General features: G+C 32.3%; 1 protein-coding gene and 1 long non-coding RNA gene across 10 annotated transcripts in view; one reads left to right on the top strand and one right to left on the bottom strand.

Annotated features, from left to right (window-relative positions):
* LOC117338105 (transcription factor TFIIIB component B'' homolog) overlaps positions 1-7,143 on the bottom strand; it is a 48,695-nt gene extending 41,552 nt beyond the window's left edge. For 6 of the 8 annotated variants that reach the window (XR_004534971.1, XR_004534970.1, XM_033899308.1 and 3 more), the window contains exons 1-4: positions 7,023-7,136; positions 5,882-5,934; positions 4,734-4,874; positions 1,572-1,662 (exon numbers count right to left, since the gene is read on the bottom strand). Coding sequence is in view for 5 of the 8 variants with exons in the window: in XM_033899308.1 (XP_033755199.1) it covers positions 1,572-1,662; positions 4,734-4,874; positions 5,882-5,896 (247 nt within the window). In the remaining 3 variants the exon portion in view is untranslated. Of the gene's footprint in view, positions 1-52; positions 194-1,571; positions 1,663-4,733; positions 4,875-5,881; positions 5,935-7,022 lie in introns of those variants that run through there. The other 2 variants (XM_033899315.1, XM_033899355.1) reach the window with 2 other exon arrangements.
* Positions 7,144-7,210: 67 nt separating this feature from the next.
* LOC117338145 lies at positions 7,211-16,480 on the top strand. 2 transcript variants are annotated; one of them, XR_004534973.1, is made up of 5 exons: positions 7,211-7,330; positions 10,029-10,214; positions 11,286-11,367; positions 12,431-13,875; positions 16,324-16,480. It is a non-coding gene; the product is annotated as an uncharacterized LOC117338145 (long non-coding RNA). The 2 variants fall into 2 exon arrangements; XR_004534974.1 differs by lacking the exon at positions 16,324-16,480 and adding an exon at positions 15,269-15,318.
* Positions 16,481-17,094: the final 614 nt, after the last annotated feature.

Raw genomic sequence — 17,094 nt, 5'->3', positions numbered from 1 at the left:
TCCTTTTAAAAAATTGAAAGATATGTACAAAAGTTAAAGCAAAAAGTCTTACCATGGAATATTGGAAATTTTAAGCCATGTCAATGAAAATTCATATCAGCTCCTTGCAAGGTCGAGAATAGTCAGAATATATATATAATAGTACTGTATATATATATGTACACAATTCCAATCTTCCTTATAGTACTGGCAAAGCTGTCGGCAAATACTACGTTATGCCAAGTCTGACTTAAAAATCCATTTAGAATGTGACTTATCTGGTGTAAAAAAACTGCACTAGTATAGTCAAACGCCTTTTGTATTTTAGTATTTGTATAATCCTAAACTGAAAGAATTCTTACGGCAGGTAATAGGTATATAGTGTTAGAGACACACCTAGGCGTCCCGCCACAATCAAACTTAATTTTCAAAGCATTGTCAACTTTAAAAATCCACAATTAAATTCAACATATCTTTTAATAATATTTGTCTAAATGAAAAAAATGTTTTTTAATTCAAAATATTTCATATAGGATAATTTTCAAGTTATCTTTATGATAAACATTTAATACTTCTTAAAAAAAGATATTTCATAATTTAACTATTAAACGATCATAAAGCTAAACAGAATTTTTACCTAAGGTATGGTTGGGCATGTCCGAACTAATACAATAACTTATAATGGTTGATTAAGGAATTAGTTAAAGCCCTTTGGAAAACAATGGCTGCGGTAAGTGTTCTTAAGGTCAGATGATATAAATTTATTTATTTATTATAAAGTGTGGAAGAAAATTCTTCCTGTTCAAACTTTCAATATCTTTTTTTTTTCTTTTTTGCTTTTTTGATAAATATCTTAATAAGATCAACAGAAAACCATATGTTGACTTTATTTTTATACTCCAATTTTTATGAATATTTACCACATGGAACAAGCATTCTAACAAACATTTTGATTGAAAATTTTATCAACTAAATTGATGGATAGAGGCTTGAGAGAGGATTTCCGGGTTTCCTTTATGGCCCTGTTTAAACCTGCCTGATGAGCCAATAAGAATAGATTTTCAACACGAACAATGTTTGCGAGGAGAGCCGATATGTCCATGATCATCTTAGGAATCTATAATTGCAAAAAAGCTTAACCGTGAAGACCTATATATGAGATCCTCAGGTGATTTACCTACCCAAGTTAACGAGTTTTGGCACCTTATACAGGTAAGTATATACATATACAAGCTAATTGCCCAATATCATGTAGTTGATAGACTTGAAGTTGTATAAAAAAAAAATGTGGAGATCCCAGAGGGATCTTTGGGCTCACCAATGAATGGTCTTTTTTGCTTCTTTCCTCTCTTCATTACAAGGAGAAAACTTTCGTAAGAAGTCTAAGAAAAATCTAAGAAGATTTTTCTGAGGAAATATATCTCATTTGAAAGATTTGTTTTTATGTCAATCTGGTTTTTTAAAATAATTTTGCAGTTGACAACAAAACATAAATAACATTAATTTTGGTAAACACATCAACATTTAACTGTGATGTTCGTTATTAAACAATATGTCGTACAGAATTTATTTTTCAGGAACCATCAACTCACCTTGAGTACTAAAAGAAACCTTAACTCCATTTTTGCGCATGTGATCAATTGCAGCTTGGATGTATTCTTCTGGCTTTTCAGAACCACTCAACTGAAAATTAAATATCACATTTAAACTCTCTTTATCAATGTTATAGTATAAGGCTAGAAAGAAAACCAGACTCTTTCCTACTTGGTGTCACAGATGATAGACAACCAATGGGTCTTAATCTAGTAATTCTTTTGATTAAGAAATACATATCTCTGCAAAGACAATACAAACACATTCCAAATTGGGAAACTTGTAGAACCTTTATTAAGAATTATAGAAGTTTAGATCTATATTCGGTCTACAATCTTCCAACCAGTATGACTCAAAAGACCCGGCAGAAGTGGGAAAGTGTCCAATCTATCCTTATCTAAATCTAACAATTTCAATAATACAAGTCATGGAATTTACTGATGAAACTATATGTAACATGATGTAAATAAAATGTTGAAATGAATGTTGCAATGGAAAATTAAAAATTGAAAAAAAAAAAAAAAAAAAACATTTAAAATGAAAATTGTGAAAAATCTAGAAAAAAAAAGTTCTTCCTGCAAAAAAAAACTGGTACAAATATGTATTATATTGTAATTTATTTATACATTTCAAATTAATGTTTAATTTTTTGTAGTTCAATGACACAACTACATAACACAATTTGAAATGAAGGGAAGCCTCAGGAATTTAGAAAAGAAAGATGTGCAAGGGGAAATCAAGACCATTTTGGGGACCTGACCTATGACACAATGTCTCATCTATTTATTCAATCAATTCATGAATCTGGAATCATATATTTTCAAATATTTTCCATTGTGCAAAATGAAATTAACATTTTCAATAGGAATATCTTTCCAATGAAAGAATAAAGGTAGGCTTTTGTGTCATTTATTGATTCAACTTAATTCATACTGTATGTCGATTGCCAAAAACATTCTTTTTGCGATTTCTTAATAAGATCTGACATGAAAATGAAATTTATTTGACATAAATATAGTTTCCATTAAGACCCAATCTTTAAATTTCAATATTACTACACAACATGTAATATAGTTGATTCTAGTTGTTCATAATTATGTCCAATTTATTTTCATTTTCAATAAATTGCTTATCAGCAAAATGGAATTCTTTTTTATTCAATGCCAAATAATTTCAATTCAAAATTTGCTAATCAGCAGAAATGTTCTCTTGCCAATAAATTCAGGCAAATCAAAGCAACATCAGCTTGAATTGCAATCTTACTTAAAGACATCCTTATTAAAAATTAAGATATAAGATTTTTAAAAATTATTAAAAACTCTTGCTAAATTATAAATTTTTATCATATATATTTTATCGTGAAAACAAATTCAAAAATTTAATCTTTGAACAATTTCAAATAAATACATTTCACAAATCAAGCTAACAAATATTTTCCATTTGGTTGTATGCTCAGTGTGCCACAAATGCCTGAGTTCCGATATTACACCTAATGTTATATTAATCACTATACCAGTAAAGAATTCTACCTGCCGTCAATGAATACCTGGTCGTGGTTGGAACGTTACGCTACAGTTGAGCGAAATACTGAACTTACTGATGCAGCATACCACCAGTAATCTACAAAGCGTAATTGATTGAAGTCTTGTTAGCTTTTAAAACAATTCCCATTTATTTATTTATTTATTCATTAAGGCATAACAGCTGAGAATCTGATTATTTTCAGTACTATATTATTTAGAACCCTCATAAACCAGATATTCATATACATGTATAGATACAAAAAATGAAAGTCTAAAAGCACATTTTGTTTATTTATATGTCTAATATATATATCAAAATATGTAGGCATTTCAAGTACAGAATGTACAGTATTAAAATAGAGCTAGAAAACACCAAGAAAAAAAGTTTTAATAAAACTGTTAAAATTTTCTTTTTCTTTTCTTCTTGTAATTAAAATTATTTGGATATGTGGACTTTTAGGCTATGAAGACTTCTACGGTTAGACAATTTAATTTATTTGTAGCAGCAAAAATGAATGTAAAATCATACCATCATGCAATCACCATAGATTCACAGCAATGTTGTACAGTAGATATATGCAGATTTTATGCTATGCTCATATTTACCATCCAAAAACTTTTTTCACATAAACAGATAATTCAAAATATTTCTCAAATTGCAAGTTGACTAGACTTTTTTTGGCAGGGGTACTTTCTGACAAGGGTTTGGAAAGTAAATGTTTGAATTTACATTGATGAATAAATGATGACTTAGGCATGCTCTGTAGGGTCAAGTATGTATGACTGCCACACACAAATCAATACTTCCACCTGATGTCGAAGAAGTACGGAGTACTATTAATTAGACCAGATTACTAGCCTGCAAATTTTAATCACAGAAATTGTACATCCATATTGATCATGAGGATAAATGATGTATGCATGTGTTCTGTCATTATTAAGGATATCTACACAGAAAAATCAATGCTTTAGCGGCCATTAACTTTGAGTGGAACAAAGCAAAATCCATTGGCTATACATGCAAACCTCCATAATTCCATAATGGTACATACATGCTGTGTTTTGTATTCTAAGAGATCTTTTTATGCTAGTGCAGTGAACAAAAAAAAAAAAAAAAATGAAGATAACACAATGTATCATTTGCCATGGTGTAAAATTTGCTCTGAATATCAAGTTCTCTGCAAATTATTGAAATAATGTGAACAGTTTCAACTGAAGTAGCTGCAAAAATGACAAAATTTCTTTCAAATCAAACAAAACCACTATTTATGTTAACTTTTTCCCTTCCGATTTCATGCACACTCCTGAATCAAATGATTCCAATTATGCTGTACACACAAAAAGTAAGTACAGCTAGTGAATTTTTAAACGGCTCTTGCCTAGGGATTTGATTTCAAGGAGTTTTGATTGAGATCCCCCAAAATACTTCATTTGATATTAGTCTCATTTTCTTTTTACTTTTTTGCTTTGTAATTTTTATTTTCTATTTCATGACAAAATTTGACACTGACAGCTAGGACACATGTTTTTTTAATTGTTTTCCTCATGTTACCAGATATTGTGTGATGGTTGTTTTTCCAATAGTTTTCCAAAATATCATAAAACAATTCATATTCTTGTATCAACATCATCACTCACCTGTTGCTTCCTGACCAGCCGTGCGCTACGGTCCAGATTATCAATCAGCTGACAAAGAACTACTCCTTGTTGAATCTCCCCAATATCTTTCATTTCCTGGCCAGCATCACGAAGGACGCTATTGGCCCAACTCAAATACACCTACAATTTTCAATATTAGTTTAAATTAGTTTAATTAAGTCTAATATTTTATTATTGAATTTTAAATATCACTCTCCAAGAAAATAATACCTGTACATGGAAATAATGTTTTGCTAAGATGTTCAACTACAGTAGTTCAGTGAAATTCAAGTCCTTAAATGACCTTAGCTGTTGATAGGACATTAAAACAAATTCACCAATCTTTAGAATTCGCCAATTAATGGTCATTAAAAAGCCTGTAAATGAAAATAATGTCAAAACAATGTATAATAGCTATAGTGTATTAATAAAAAGAATTTATTAGTGCAAATAAGACTAAGAGCTTAATGATAAAAGATTGAAATCATTTCCATGTAATAAAGATGCTTTACACTTCTACACCATAAAAATGAAATAAGCACTTTTCAGCATAAAAATAAAAGTGTTTTACAAATGATTTACTTCTTTATATTCTAAAAGCTATAAAACTAAGTTCAACAAAACAAGGAAGTGCTACAAATCAATATTTGACAATGTGGATTATCAGTGATCAAATACAAATGTACATAAATGTATGAGCTTTTTAATCATAAAGCATATGTACAGTTATACCAATCACACAGGGTTATAAGTGACAGTTTACTTAATTCATACATTAATTAGTGTACAGTTAATCACCTCAAAATATGCATAAAAATGTATCAACTGAAATGAAAACAACACCAAATTCCACAGTCAAAAAAAAAGAAAAGTCTCGAGAAACATTTACTGTAGAAATCCATGCAATATATCAAAATCCAACATGATTAAGGCACAAACATGAACCATTTTTAGAGTTTAACAAGTAGGTAGGTAAAACTTGGTGAAATCTTACTTGGGAATTGGTTGATTAATATAATTAAGACATATATTAATTAATTTTCAACATTGTTATTCATACATTGTGCTGGTCAAGGTGCTTTTGGGATCATTCTTAATGATAAAACGTGCATGCATTTACTTTCTTCCATTTATAGTGACATTTTTACCTTGCGTCTCCCCATGTTGGAGTAACTTCCATTTGTTGTATGTCACATTTTTTCTGATCGTAAGAAAAATTCCATTAATGTTTGTATCACCTGTCCATGATTGCTTTCACATGCTGAACTGACTGACATGTATAAACTTATTTTAGCCTTCATTGATTAAGCGGTCAAAAGTATATTGACAGGTACAAGATGGTCACCACTTACAGACATGAGGGATTATAGCTTATAATTAAGAAGCTTGGCCTCTCAAGCATGGCACTCATCACTAGAGAACAATTGTTAGCCCCTACTTATTTTCACACATTGACTCCTTAATGCAGAAAAGTCTATACAGAAGTCAACAAGCAGAAATAATTACTGTGTGTAATTAACAGTATTATATATATTCATAATGTACAAGACATGATTTCAGTTCAGTTAAGTTCTTAACTACTTTGTAACTTTCAGCAAAGTACATTTGTAGGTGATGTTCAAAAAATTATAATTATATAAATGATGACAACAATAGAAATTAGACAAATTGAAGAAAAGTACACAAATAAATATATATAATTTTATTTGATTTTAAAATTAACAGATATAATGACATAAGTTCTCTATTTTACATCCCTTTAGACTTTTTTTTTATAATTCAATTAAGATAAAATAGTAAAAAGATAAGATAATTAAATTCCTTTTCTTAAAAATACTTTTTTCTATCAAATGTGCATTGTGCATCATATTTATTACAAATAAAACGTCAGACACATTATTTTCACAAAGGAATAGTCAGTGATGCAAACTGAACTGAAATTAATTTTAAGAAAACAAATTAAATAAACCATTGCAAAGCCGATCTATTTTTTTTCATTTGAGTGATTGAGCATAAATACAAATTATTTAAAGTAAATAAATTATGTTATTAATTCAATTTTGTTTTCACACCACTGTTCGCTGGACAAACAGTCAAATCGAGCGAGATCTAAATAGGCATATCCAGTGCCCAATAAACCTATAATGGGCTCAAGGGGCGTCTATGATATCCTTGTCTGCTCCGTAGCAACAAGTTTCAACTTGCATTTTCAGCACCGGTTTCTATTTTCTCCAATAAAAGTAAAATTATGCGCTAAAATTATTCAAGAAAGTAATGATAATTACATACCTGCAGAACTGACATCGTTCGTGTGACTTTTATCCTTATTAACTTCTCTCCATCTTCCTTTTCGCGAAAGTGAAAGTGTCAGTGACGTGAAAGTGTCTCACTTGACCGCCATTTGTAAATAATAGGCGAAGATAGGGCAAGTACGCTTGCGCAATTTGTCATCACTTGTTATTTCCAGTTCCGGTATCAAAGAGCGCCAACAGATAGACGATCTGCGGATTCTTAAAATTAAAGTTATTACCGTTCATTAATTTCCGACCACTGAATGCGAATTGAATTTTAAAGACTACAGTTACAGGTGAGATTAGGTAAGTATCCAAAAATGAAGGCAGAATAAGCTGTCAAAGCCATCAAATCCTGCAACCGGCACAAAACTGCCGAATATCTCCGGCCGTTGAACTTCCATGTTCACATTTCTGATTTTAGTTACTTTTCAATCTGCAGATATAGTTTACGAAGTCAAATACAACAATGGTTTTGCGTTTATGGCAAGGATTTCTAGTTAATGTTTGACATCTACAGCCAGGCTATAAATATGTTGGCACAATTTAAATTGAATTGGAATTTAATCTAAAGATGTGCCAAAATAGGAGTTCATTGTCTTTGTAATTATATTAATTTTGATAAATGAAGCATGCTCATGTGAGATATATAATATAACTGAAGTTTTGTGCTTCTTTACAAAATGATACTCCATAATGTATGGCTTTGGTAAGGTGTTTAATTAGGACAATTGTTTAACTCAATTAAACTTTACTTCAGCAAAGTACAGGTACATATATATTTATATGAATCACAGTGTTCACATATTTTTCTAATCATATATATTTTAGATTAAGAAGTTAGAACTGTGCTTCAACAGTTCCATTAGCATATATACATGATCATTAGATAAAACAAAAGTATTTTTAGATTGATTGATACATGACATGTTTCCAGAAAATGCCAATGTGTATATAGTTTCAAATGTTTATTGAATACAGCTTGAAGAGATAGAGTGTGATAGGTAATTGTACAATTATTTTAATTAACTTTCTAGAGTTGACACATAAAATCTACCTGAGTGGCTTCCTGAAGTGTATAGTAAAATGTGATATAAAAAAAACGAATGAAAATTTAACATAGTACCGTAATTTAGTTTGTTAGGCTCTTAACAAGAAAATGGTGCAGAAACTATATATATAGACAGTCCTTTTTTTGGCATAGCCGTATAATATTCTTTTGGCCTTAAGCTTTGATATAATGCGGCAGGTGGCTTACTAGTCAAGATAAAGTACGTATATATATATATACTGTACATGTATATATATATATACGGTATGTGATAGGTCAATGTATACGTAGCTGTAAATTTATGCAAAATGCAGATGTGCAGGTAAAAACGGAACAAAGTTAAGATTGACTGCAAGCTGAATAAATGGGTTTTTCTTTTCAAATGACACATTGATAAAATTATATTCCTGATTCAAATGCTATCACCAAAAATGATTCAAACTGATATAATTTTGTTATCCGTGCTGAAATGCATTAGTTCGTTGATTTATTTCACCAGCATTAAATCTATGCCGTTTATCTTTTTAAAGTAATTGTAACCATGTATAAACATGCAATATGCAATTCACAATCTTTCTGAATCATGAATGTTTTATGGCAATTGGTAAGCAGCAAAATTAAACAGAAAAGCAAAATTCCTAATATTGTTCAGTGCTCCAGATAACTTTAGAGCTGCGAGTCATGATGTCCTCCCTCTGACGAAGGAGGGGGAGTAATCCGGATAATTTTGAGGTCATTGTTCACATATGCTTATAAAATAAACAACACAACACTTTACTTGTTTGTTTTCTGTTCCTAGGCCTGCATACTTTACAAAATATGATATGTGCATCACTGTCACTCAAAAATTCCAGATACGAAACGAATGGCTTCAAGCTTTTGCCGTTGTTGAATGAATTTTGACAAGTTATTTACTTTTAGTTTTACAAATTAAATCATTAATAATTTTGTCTGTGATATCTTTGACAATAATCTGGCCTTCGTTGACAGATGATTTAGTTTTTTTTTTTTTTTTAAGTGTCGGTTACTGTCAGCAGACACCATCTTAAGCTTGTTGCCATTCACACAACGTGCCTCATGTCAATAGTGGTCCGAGTCAATTGAGCTCTTAGAAGTGCTTGTGGTCAGACTCTAGCGACAAACAACGCTTGGAACAAGTGTTGAAGCCATACATCTTGTTACGCCAGGCATTGTCAGTTGATAAAAATGTCAAGCAAATCACTATATGCTGTTAATTGTCAAAGGCGTAATGCTACATTCATGAGTTTTTGTGTAAGCCTCCATTATTTTCTAGGGTTTTTTTTTCACCCAATTTCAAGGCGTAAATTACGCTTGTACGTCACTTATCTGGGGGCCGGAGCACTGCTTGTTTGGTGAAACTGATAATATATCGAGGGTATATGGGTCTATTAATGAAAGTCTTAAGTATTTTGGAAATATTTTCCCTATAATATATGTGTTCATGTTTTTTTTGTTTTTTTGTTTTTGTTTTTTTTTTCAAAAATAGCTATTTGCATGGTTATTCTGAGATTCTGACAAATATGACTTTCATCTATGTGTATAGGAGGAGAAATGTAACAAAGACAACTGGAACAGTACTCCACTACACTATATTGAAGACTAATCTGTATATAGCTATAGGCAACTTCATAAGCTTCATGCTTCACTTTACAATTACATTTGGCTCAATGAGACTTCAAAATAACTAAAAACAACATTTACGAAAGTGACAAAACAAATATTTTCATTGTGTGTACAATATACAGCAGTGCACAGGTAACAATTTCAAATATTTCATACTTTAATAAAATCTTAACGTCAAACATATAAACAGGTATACAATAACAACATGTCTGTAAGAATCCAAAAGTCGAAGATGATAATTAAAAATTTGACATGAATTTATCTGCAGCAAACGATATTCACAAACATGCTTTCACAATTTACTTTCAGACACAATTCAATAGAAGTTTTATTGTTGAATCAATATTGTAAGCTGTCGGCAGTCTACCTCCAGAGTCAATGTTGGTACATGAGGCTCGACATGTCGAAGGAACATCCTGATCAGGATTCAGAATATGGTGGGAACTGTTGCCGAAGTTCAAGGATGTATCAACAAAGACAGAATTTCCTTTGCAAGTGAGTATTGAGTATGTTGCCAGAGGAATAGATCAACCAAAAAATGTCAGTTTTAGTCATTTATGTTAATTTACAGCTATTGCTCTGCTTACAGAGTCTAAGATCCTTGAATTGTTTTTCTACATCTCTCATCAGTATAACTAGTGTGCATTTCTGTGTTATTACAACAATGGAACTTTGGGTATTTGTCTCATATCGGGGATATTTGTCTCATTTTGGGAAGAAAGTTTGAATTGGGAAAGACTTTACGAGTAAACTGCATATTTTGGAAATTTGGCTTAAATATGGAATAATTTTGATTGGGAATGGGGCCCATTAAAAGTCCTAAAGAGCCTTCAGAAAAAAGCACAATATACCGGGGGCGGGTAGCTGTCTTGATCATTGTTACTGCTCCGTCACACAACATGCGTTTTAATACTGCTGTATATTCTCAATATTCATTGATCTATTCCAACTCCCAGATGATTACTTTTCAATTGGCAAAGCAGGAATGTCCTTGGTTCTGAACAAATCTAAAGTGAGAGTTTTAAACTGAGCACAAGTAAAGTAAACTTGAAAGTTACAGTATGCTCGCAAGATGCTATATAATACTAGTTAGACATTTACTATACATCAATCACATGACCGCTCTGCAAATTTTTTTCTTCTAATCATTAGTCCAGGGCTAATGGACACCAAAAATCCACTAGTCTGAACTAAAAATGTACTAGCCCAACAAATATAGGGAAATAATTAGAAAATTAATGATTTGATAAACAAAATATTCAGAAAGGCTCTTTTCATACATGTGAAAAGCTATGATAGTCATTATGATAATGGGAGGGTGTCAATTTGGCACAAATTTTAAATGACACCATATTATTCAGATTTATAACTATATAAGATTATTGCAAAGAATTTTAAGTTCCAAAGTGTGTCGAGCCCATGAATAGAATTATGCACCAATCAAAAGTGGCTGTGATCTGAAGACGGTAGCCTCCCTTTGGCTGAAACATGTCAGCATATAGGATGCAAATCAAACATTACATTTTGTACCAGATTCTGTAGTGTTGCCATTTCTTTGTATTACAGATGCACAAGGGTACATACCACAGCCACCAGCTTTTCATCTTGTCACACCGAACTACCATTCGAATATATCTACTATTTACTGGTATGTACAGTATATATACGCTTACCGGGGAATTCTGACCTCTACAGTTGGAGAGAGTTAGGTAGTTCATTTTTGCCTATGTATATAAATGAGTTCAAGTTCTTTAAGGCCTATAGGTATCATACTATGAGTAAAATTTTGTTTTAAACATATTTTTAGGAATTCTGTGTTTTTAAAACTTGCATTGCCTATCACAATAGATGTTTGATGTTAAGTCCCCAAATTTGGTTTACCCAGATTTCTTGTAATAATTTTTTTGCTTTCTTCTTCCTCTTGGCTAAAACATTATAACAGCAAAATGAAAATTGATGGAATAGACAAGTATAAATCCTGCTTTTATATAAAACAAAAACATTGGACATTGTCAACAAAATGGCCACCCAGAGGAGGTTTCTGATAAGTAGAAATTTAGATATTCTTTTTATACAATATTGGTGAAACTCCTTTTGTGATTGGACAATTCACAGGTTTATGAAAAAATTTTGGGGTACTCAATAGGAATATTAAACAAGCAAAGTACAGAATTGTCTGATTTTGATGGAATAAATGGAATAACAAACTGATTTCTATTTCTGGATTTTGAAAAATGGCTTTCATTTGCTGTCTTCTGATTGGTGAAAATTGAATGCCTGATTGAGCTGAAAATTAGTACTTAGGGGTTTTGAAAGATGCTTTAACACAATGATAATATTTTTGAAAAGCTTGTTCGCAATTGCCATGGTAATGAATTAATTTGAAATGGGGGGCTCTGATTGGTCAAAATGTAGATATTGTCAGATTTTGATGAAATTTGGTTTATAAAGGATTTACGATACTTTACAAGCATGACTACAACTTCCATTTCTGGATTTTGCCATTAAGATAAATTGCTAGCTTCTAATTTGTGGAAATTCATATGTTCAATTTCAATAAAATCATGTCTAATTAAATGTTTAATGACTACAAATGATATTGTGGTTTTAAGCTTCATTAGCAACTGCAGGGGTAGTTGGGAGACTTTTGTATGACAGGCTTCATTACAATAAACACTTGTTAATTCCGTCATTTCCTTGTTACTATACAGAAACACTTGAGGATCTTCAGCATCAGTCATCGCCTTCTTGCACCAAATCATCCATAAATCATGGAATCACAAGTTGACAACATGGGCACTCTTATAACTTGTGCACTACCTCAAAATTACCTGATCCAAAGCAAGAACAGGAAAAGAACAAAATTCGCAGAAGACGATAATTTCACAGCAGACAATAATATATTGTGTTTGTGTATCAGGATTTAGATACACTATTACCTGTCTGCTCCACCAACGAAACAGACACGACCAGGTTTCTTGTAAACAAAAACTAAAAATAAACATGAAAGGAATGGTGATCAGGACTTCATTACTGACAACATAAACATTCTGAAACTATCGGGAAATTGTATCATCACAGACTGGTTTTAATGAATATATAAGAGCATGAAAAACTTTGCAAAAACATCACAAAGGTAATTATATAATTGGATAGAATAACCGAAGATTATACATGTATGTCAGTTTGTAACAAGAGAAGGTGCAGTGGCGGCCATGTACCTAATTCAAACCTGGACGCACAAGAGGATCTTCAACAAGAACCGCCTTTTCATTTTGTCACATCACATCACCGTTCTGATATCTCCATCTCTGAAAAAGTCAATCATCCAGGCACAGTTTCTGATTTAGAGAAATACTAAGTGTACAGATTAAAAGACAATGACTTGGGTTTTTTTTTTATGTGCCAAAATTGTAAAATGTTTTTTGCCCAAAATGCTGAATTTTAACACACAAATCACATAAAGACAGCTTTGTTGAACTTTCCAAAATTTTGAAACACAAAACCAAAACGTTATTCAGAATTTCGTTGATGGAACAGACAATGTTAATATTCCAAAATAGAACCAGGAAATTTTTATTTTATTCCGAACAAAATTGTCTACGTGTATACCCCTGAAATGTCTTCATATGAACCACGGTACGAAAACCTTTGCAAAACAATTATTGACAATAATAATCAAAGTAGGTTACAATTAGATGAAGTTACCATGGATTATAAAATTATATCAATTTGTGACAAGATGTAGGTGGCGATGATGGACCTCGTGCATTTACTCATTATAAACCTGGAGGAGAGGTTGGATACTTTGAAGAAACTCGCATCAGAAAACAGACACCCCCTGGACAAGAACTACGACTGTATAGAAAATCAAGGAAATAGATTCCGACATCCAACCGACACCTAACAAAGTCATGACAGAGTTTACTCCGGGTATGGACAGACAAAATCACAAGAAGCAGGCCATTGGGGATATGAAGTTTCCTACTGACCATCTCCAGGTAGGATCAGAAAAAGGTGGTCACTCCTACCGATGTCCAATAGTCCAACCAAAAACACAGACTACTGTCAGAGACTGGTCAAGCATCAACTTCTGCACCATAGCAGCACGATTCAGGCTCTCTAGAGAGTTGTACTTTATACATGTGCTATTAAGGTAATGATATTATTTATATATATTAAGTTTATATAGGTACCTAAATAGTGGCAAGCTTAAAGGGGGATGTGGATTCTCCGGATAAAATTTAGTCTAATCACAGTTATATTTGACAGTACAAGCAGCAAGGTAGTATGCATGGCACCAGTATAGTAACACCAAAAGGTCAGGGTCAAAGGTCATGACCTCCAGATATGGCAGCAGCTACGTCATTTCAAAGGTCATGACCTCTAGATATGGTAGCAGTTAGGTCATGTATGATCATGTTTAAAGGTTATGACCTCCAGATATGGTATCAGCTACGTCATTTCAAAGTCGTGACCTCCGGATATGGTAGCAGGTATGTCAATTCAAAGGACATGACCTCCAGATATGGTAGCAAGTCTTACTTATAACGTAAAGTATCGGACTCCAGATATGGAGTCAATTGTATTTCATTGGAGGGTCTCAAATCAGCATAATTACAAGTGGTGGGCCGATTATCGATTATAATCGAAAATTACCAAAATACAGCGATAATCGATTGTTAAATTCATAATCGATTAGTGAAATTTCCATTGAAAATATCTCCGGTGAAAAGTGCGGCGTTTCCGGAATAAGTGCCCTGTGTTGGTTTCTGTGTTAGTCACTGTTCCGGTCACGAAAACGCTTCATGCACTCAAATTATATACAGTTATAAAGCGTCTTTTTAACTCATACGCTTGAACAAAATGGAGGCACATGAGGCGGAATTATATATATATTCAACCACCCAGGCGCGAGTACCTTAGATATGGAAATATTTTGGATTTGGAAAAGTAAAAAAAGGGCCTCCAAATAAAGAAAACCTCGATATGAAGGCGGCAGTTTGTCGCCTTCGCTGGTAGTCATATGCTAATAAAGATAAGTTGACGTATTTTTTGTCTCCCGTATGATGGCGTATCAAGTGACTTGTTTCAGTTTCAATTTGAATTTCAACATTTGCCAGTGATATTCATGCTAAATTAAACAAAACCATAAGTTACATACTGACTGGTCTGTTATGTTACAACTTTGAACAATGGCTTTAGTTTTGGATTACGTTGACATGTTTCAAATACTGGATTTCTGTACCAATTAATATGAGTATTATACAGATTGTGGATGGGAAATAATAACAACAACGTCTTGTATGACTTCTTCTATTTCTATTAATCTGGTATGTTCATTGGAATCTTGTTAATATTGTTTTAAAATTTTAATCATGAATTCAAAATACATTTTTTCAAATATCCATAATACATTTAATAATTAAGTCTGATTTACATATTATCTGATTATAATCGATCGGAAGGGGCTATCCGATTATGCCGATTAATCGATTATGAAATCACATCCGATTCCCAACACTAATAATTACAGTCTATATAAACAGGGTCTTCACAGATATTTGGCATCGCTTCTTGAGAAGAACATAGCAAAAGTTGGAGGTCATAACCTTTAAACATGATCATACATGACCTAACTGCTACCATATCTGGAGTTCATGACCTTTGAGTAGCTGCTGCCATATCTGTGGGTCATGACCTTTGACCCTGACCTTTTGGTGGTACTATACTGGTGCCATGCATACTACCTTGCTGCTAGTACAGGTGATGATTTCATTTTATTGTTTTCACTGAACAAAGAAAACAATAGAACTGATAGATTAAGTATTGCGGGTGGGAGTATATAGATATAGGTATACCTGTGATAGATTAAGTATTGCGGGTGGGAGTATATAGATATATACATACCTGTGATAGATGAAGTATTGCGGGTGGGAGTATATAGATATAGGTATACATACCTGAAGTGTTCTGGCTAGCTAACTTGAAAGTTACGGTATGCTCGCGAGATGCTAAGTAGACGTTTACTATATACATCAATCACATGTCCGCTGTGCAAATATTTTCTTCTAATCATTAGTCCAGGGCTTATAGACACCAAAAACCCACTAGTCTGAACTAAAAAATCTACTAGCCCAACAAATACGGGGAAATAATCCGAAAATTAATGATTTGATAAACAAAATATTCAGAAAGGCTCTTTTCATACATGTTCTCTTGTGTTTCTTGTCAAGTGTAGACAGTTTGATGTTTATATCATTTTTTAAACCTCACATAATCACGTTTTCTGTAGTTCATCCATTGGTGATCAGATGGTTCTGCGACTGGCCTTGACCCAAATGTTGAAGACTTTCATTTTCAAATAACATGTACATAATGATGAATGATGTTCATTAATTTATATTTGGAATTTCTTTCATGCCATTAATATTTTCCCCTCATGATGAATATTTTATCAACATTTCATTTATATTTTGATACTTTTTAAACATTACCCATACCTTGTCCTTTTGTGCTTTATATGAATTATAATTGCTGAGAAGTTGAGAGTCTTGTGAAAATGCTAGAGTGTTTAATTTTGGTATGAAATTGAATATTGCAGGATGATTCATTCAAGATGAGCGTCTGGTCACTGTCTCGTACAAATTTCTCCATAGGATACCTGCGTGGTCGAGTGAAACTTAGAATCTGGACAGCAATGACTCATTGCACTCAGCGATACCACATTCCACATTCAAATATAAACTCTTACAGGTATATTACTTTTTCATTTTTTTTGTGACTTCAATACAGTGCATCATGAGAATAGTACTTATATCTGATAAAATCTATCGTTGCTTTTCCTCAAGTATCTCCAAAATTCTTGGACGTGTTAGATTCTATTTCCCCTTCTATATTTCTCAATAGATTTTGATGAAAGTAAGAACAGTGCAAGTCTTGTATCTGGTTAGTATTTATAGAAAAAAAATATTGGTCGTATCTTATACCTACTAAATTGATCAGGTGTAATACTTGAAGATCAGACGATGCATCGACTTTGAAACGGTAGTCTATTTATCTTAGAGTTGTTTTAAAACGAACAGTCTGATTGGTCAACAATTGTAGTTAGTATTGTTTACAGAGCTTTCGACCAATCAGATTTTCTGCTGCAAAACAGTTCTAAAATATACATCTGTTTTAGTCGATGCATCGTCGGCTATCACGACCGCTTTTGGTCCATTTTCTCATCTTTTAATCATTGTCACATGACAAAAGAATAACATATATTGAAGGATTTCAAAGCAAGGTATCTTACTGAAGATTGTGTACATTTGATATTTTAGTCGGATTGAACCTAAATTAAAAGTGAATCGAAGCTCGACCCCAATTCCAC

The sequence above is a fragment of the Pecten maximus genome, chromosome 1 (genome assembly GCF_902652985.1).
Source record: "Pecten maximus chromosome 1, xPecMax1.1, whole genome shotgun sequence".
Lineage (NCBI taxonomy): Eukaryota > Metazoa > Mollusca > Bivalvia > Pectinida > Pectinidae > Pecten > Pecten maximus.
This window is presented reverse-complemented; position numbering and strand designations above follow the sequence as displayed.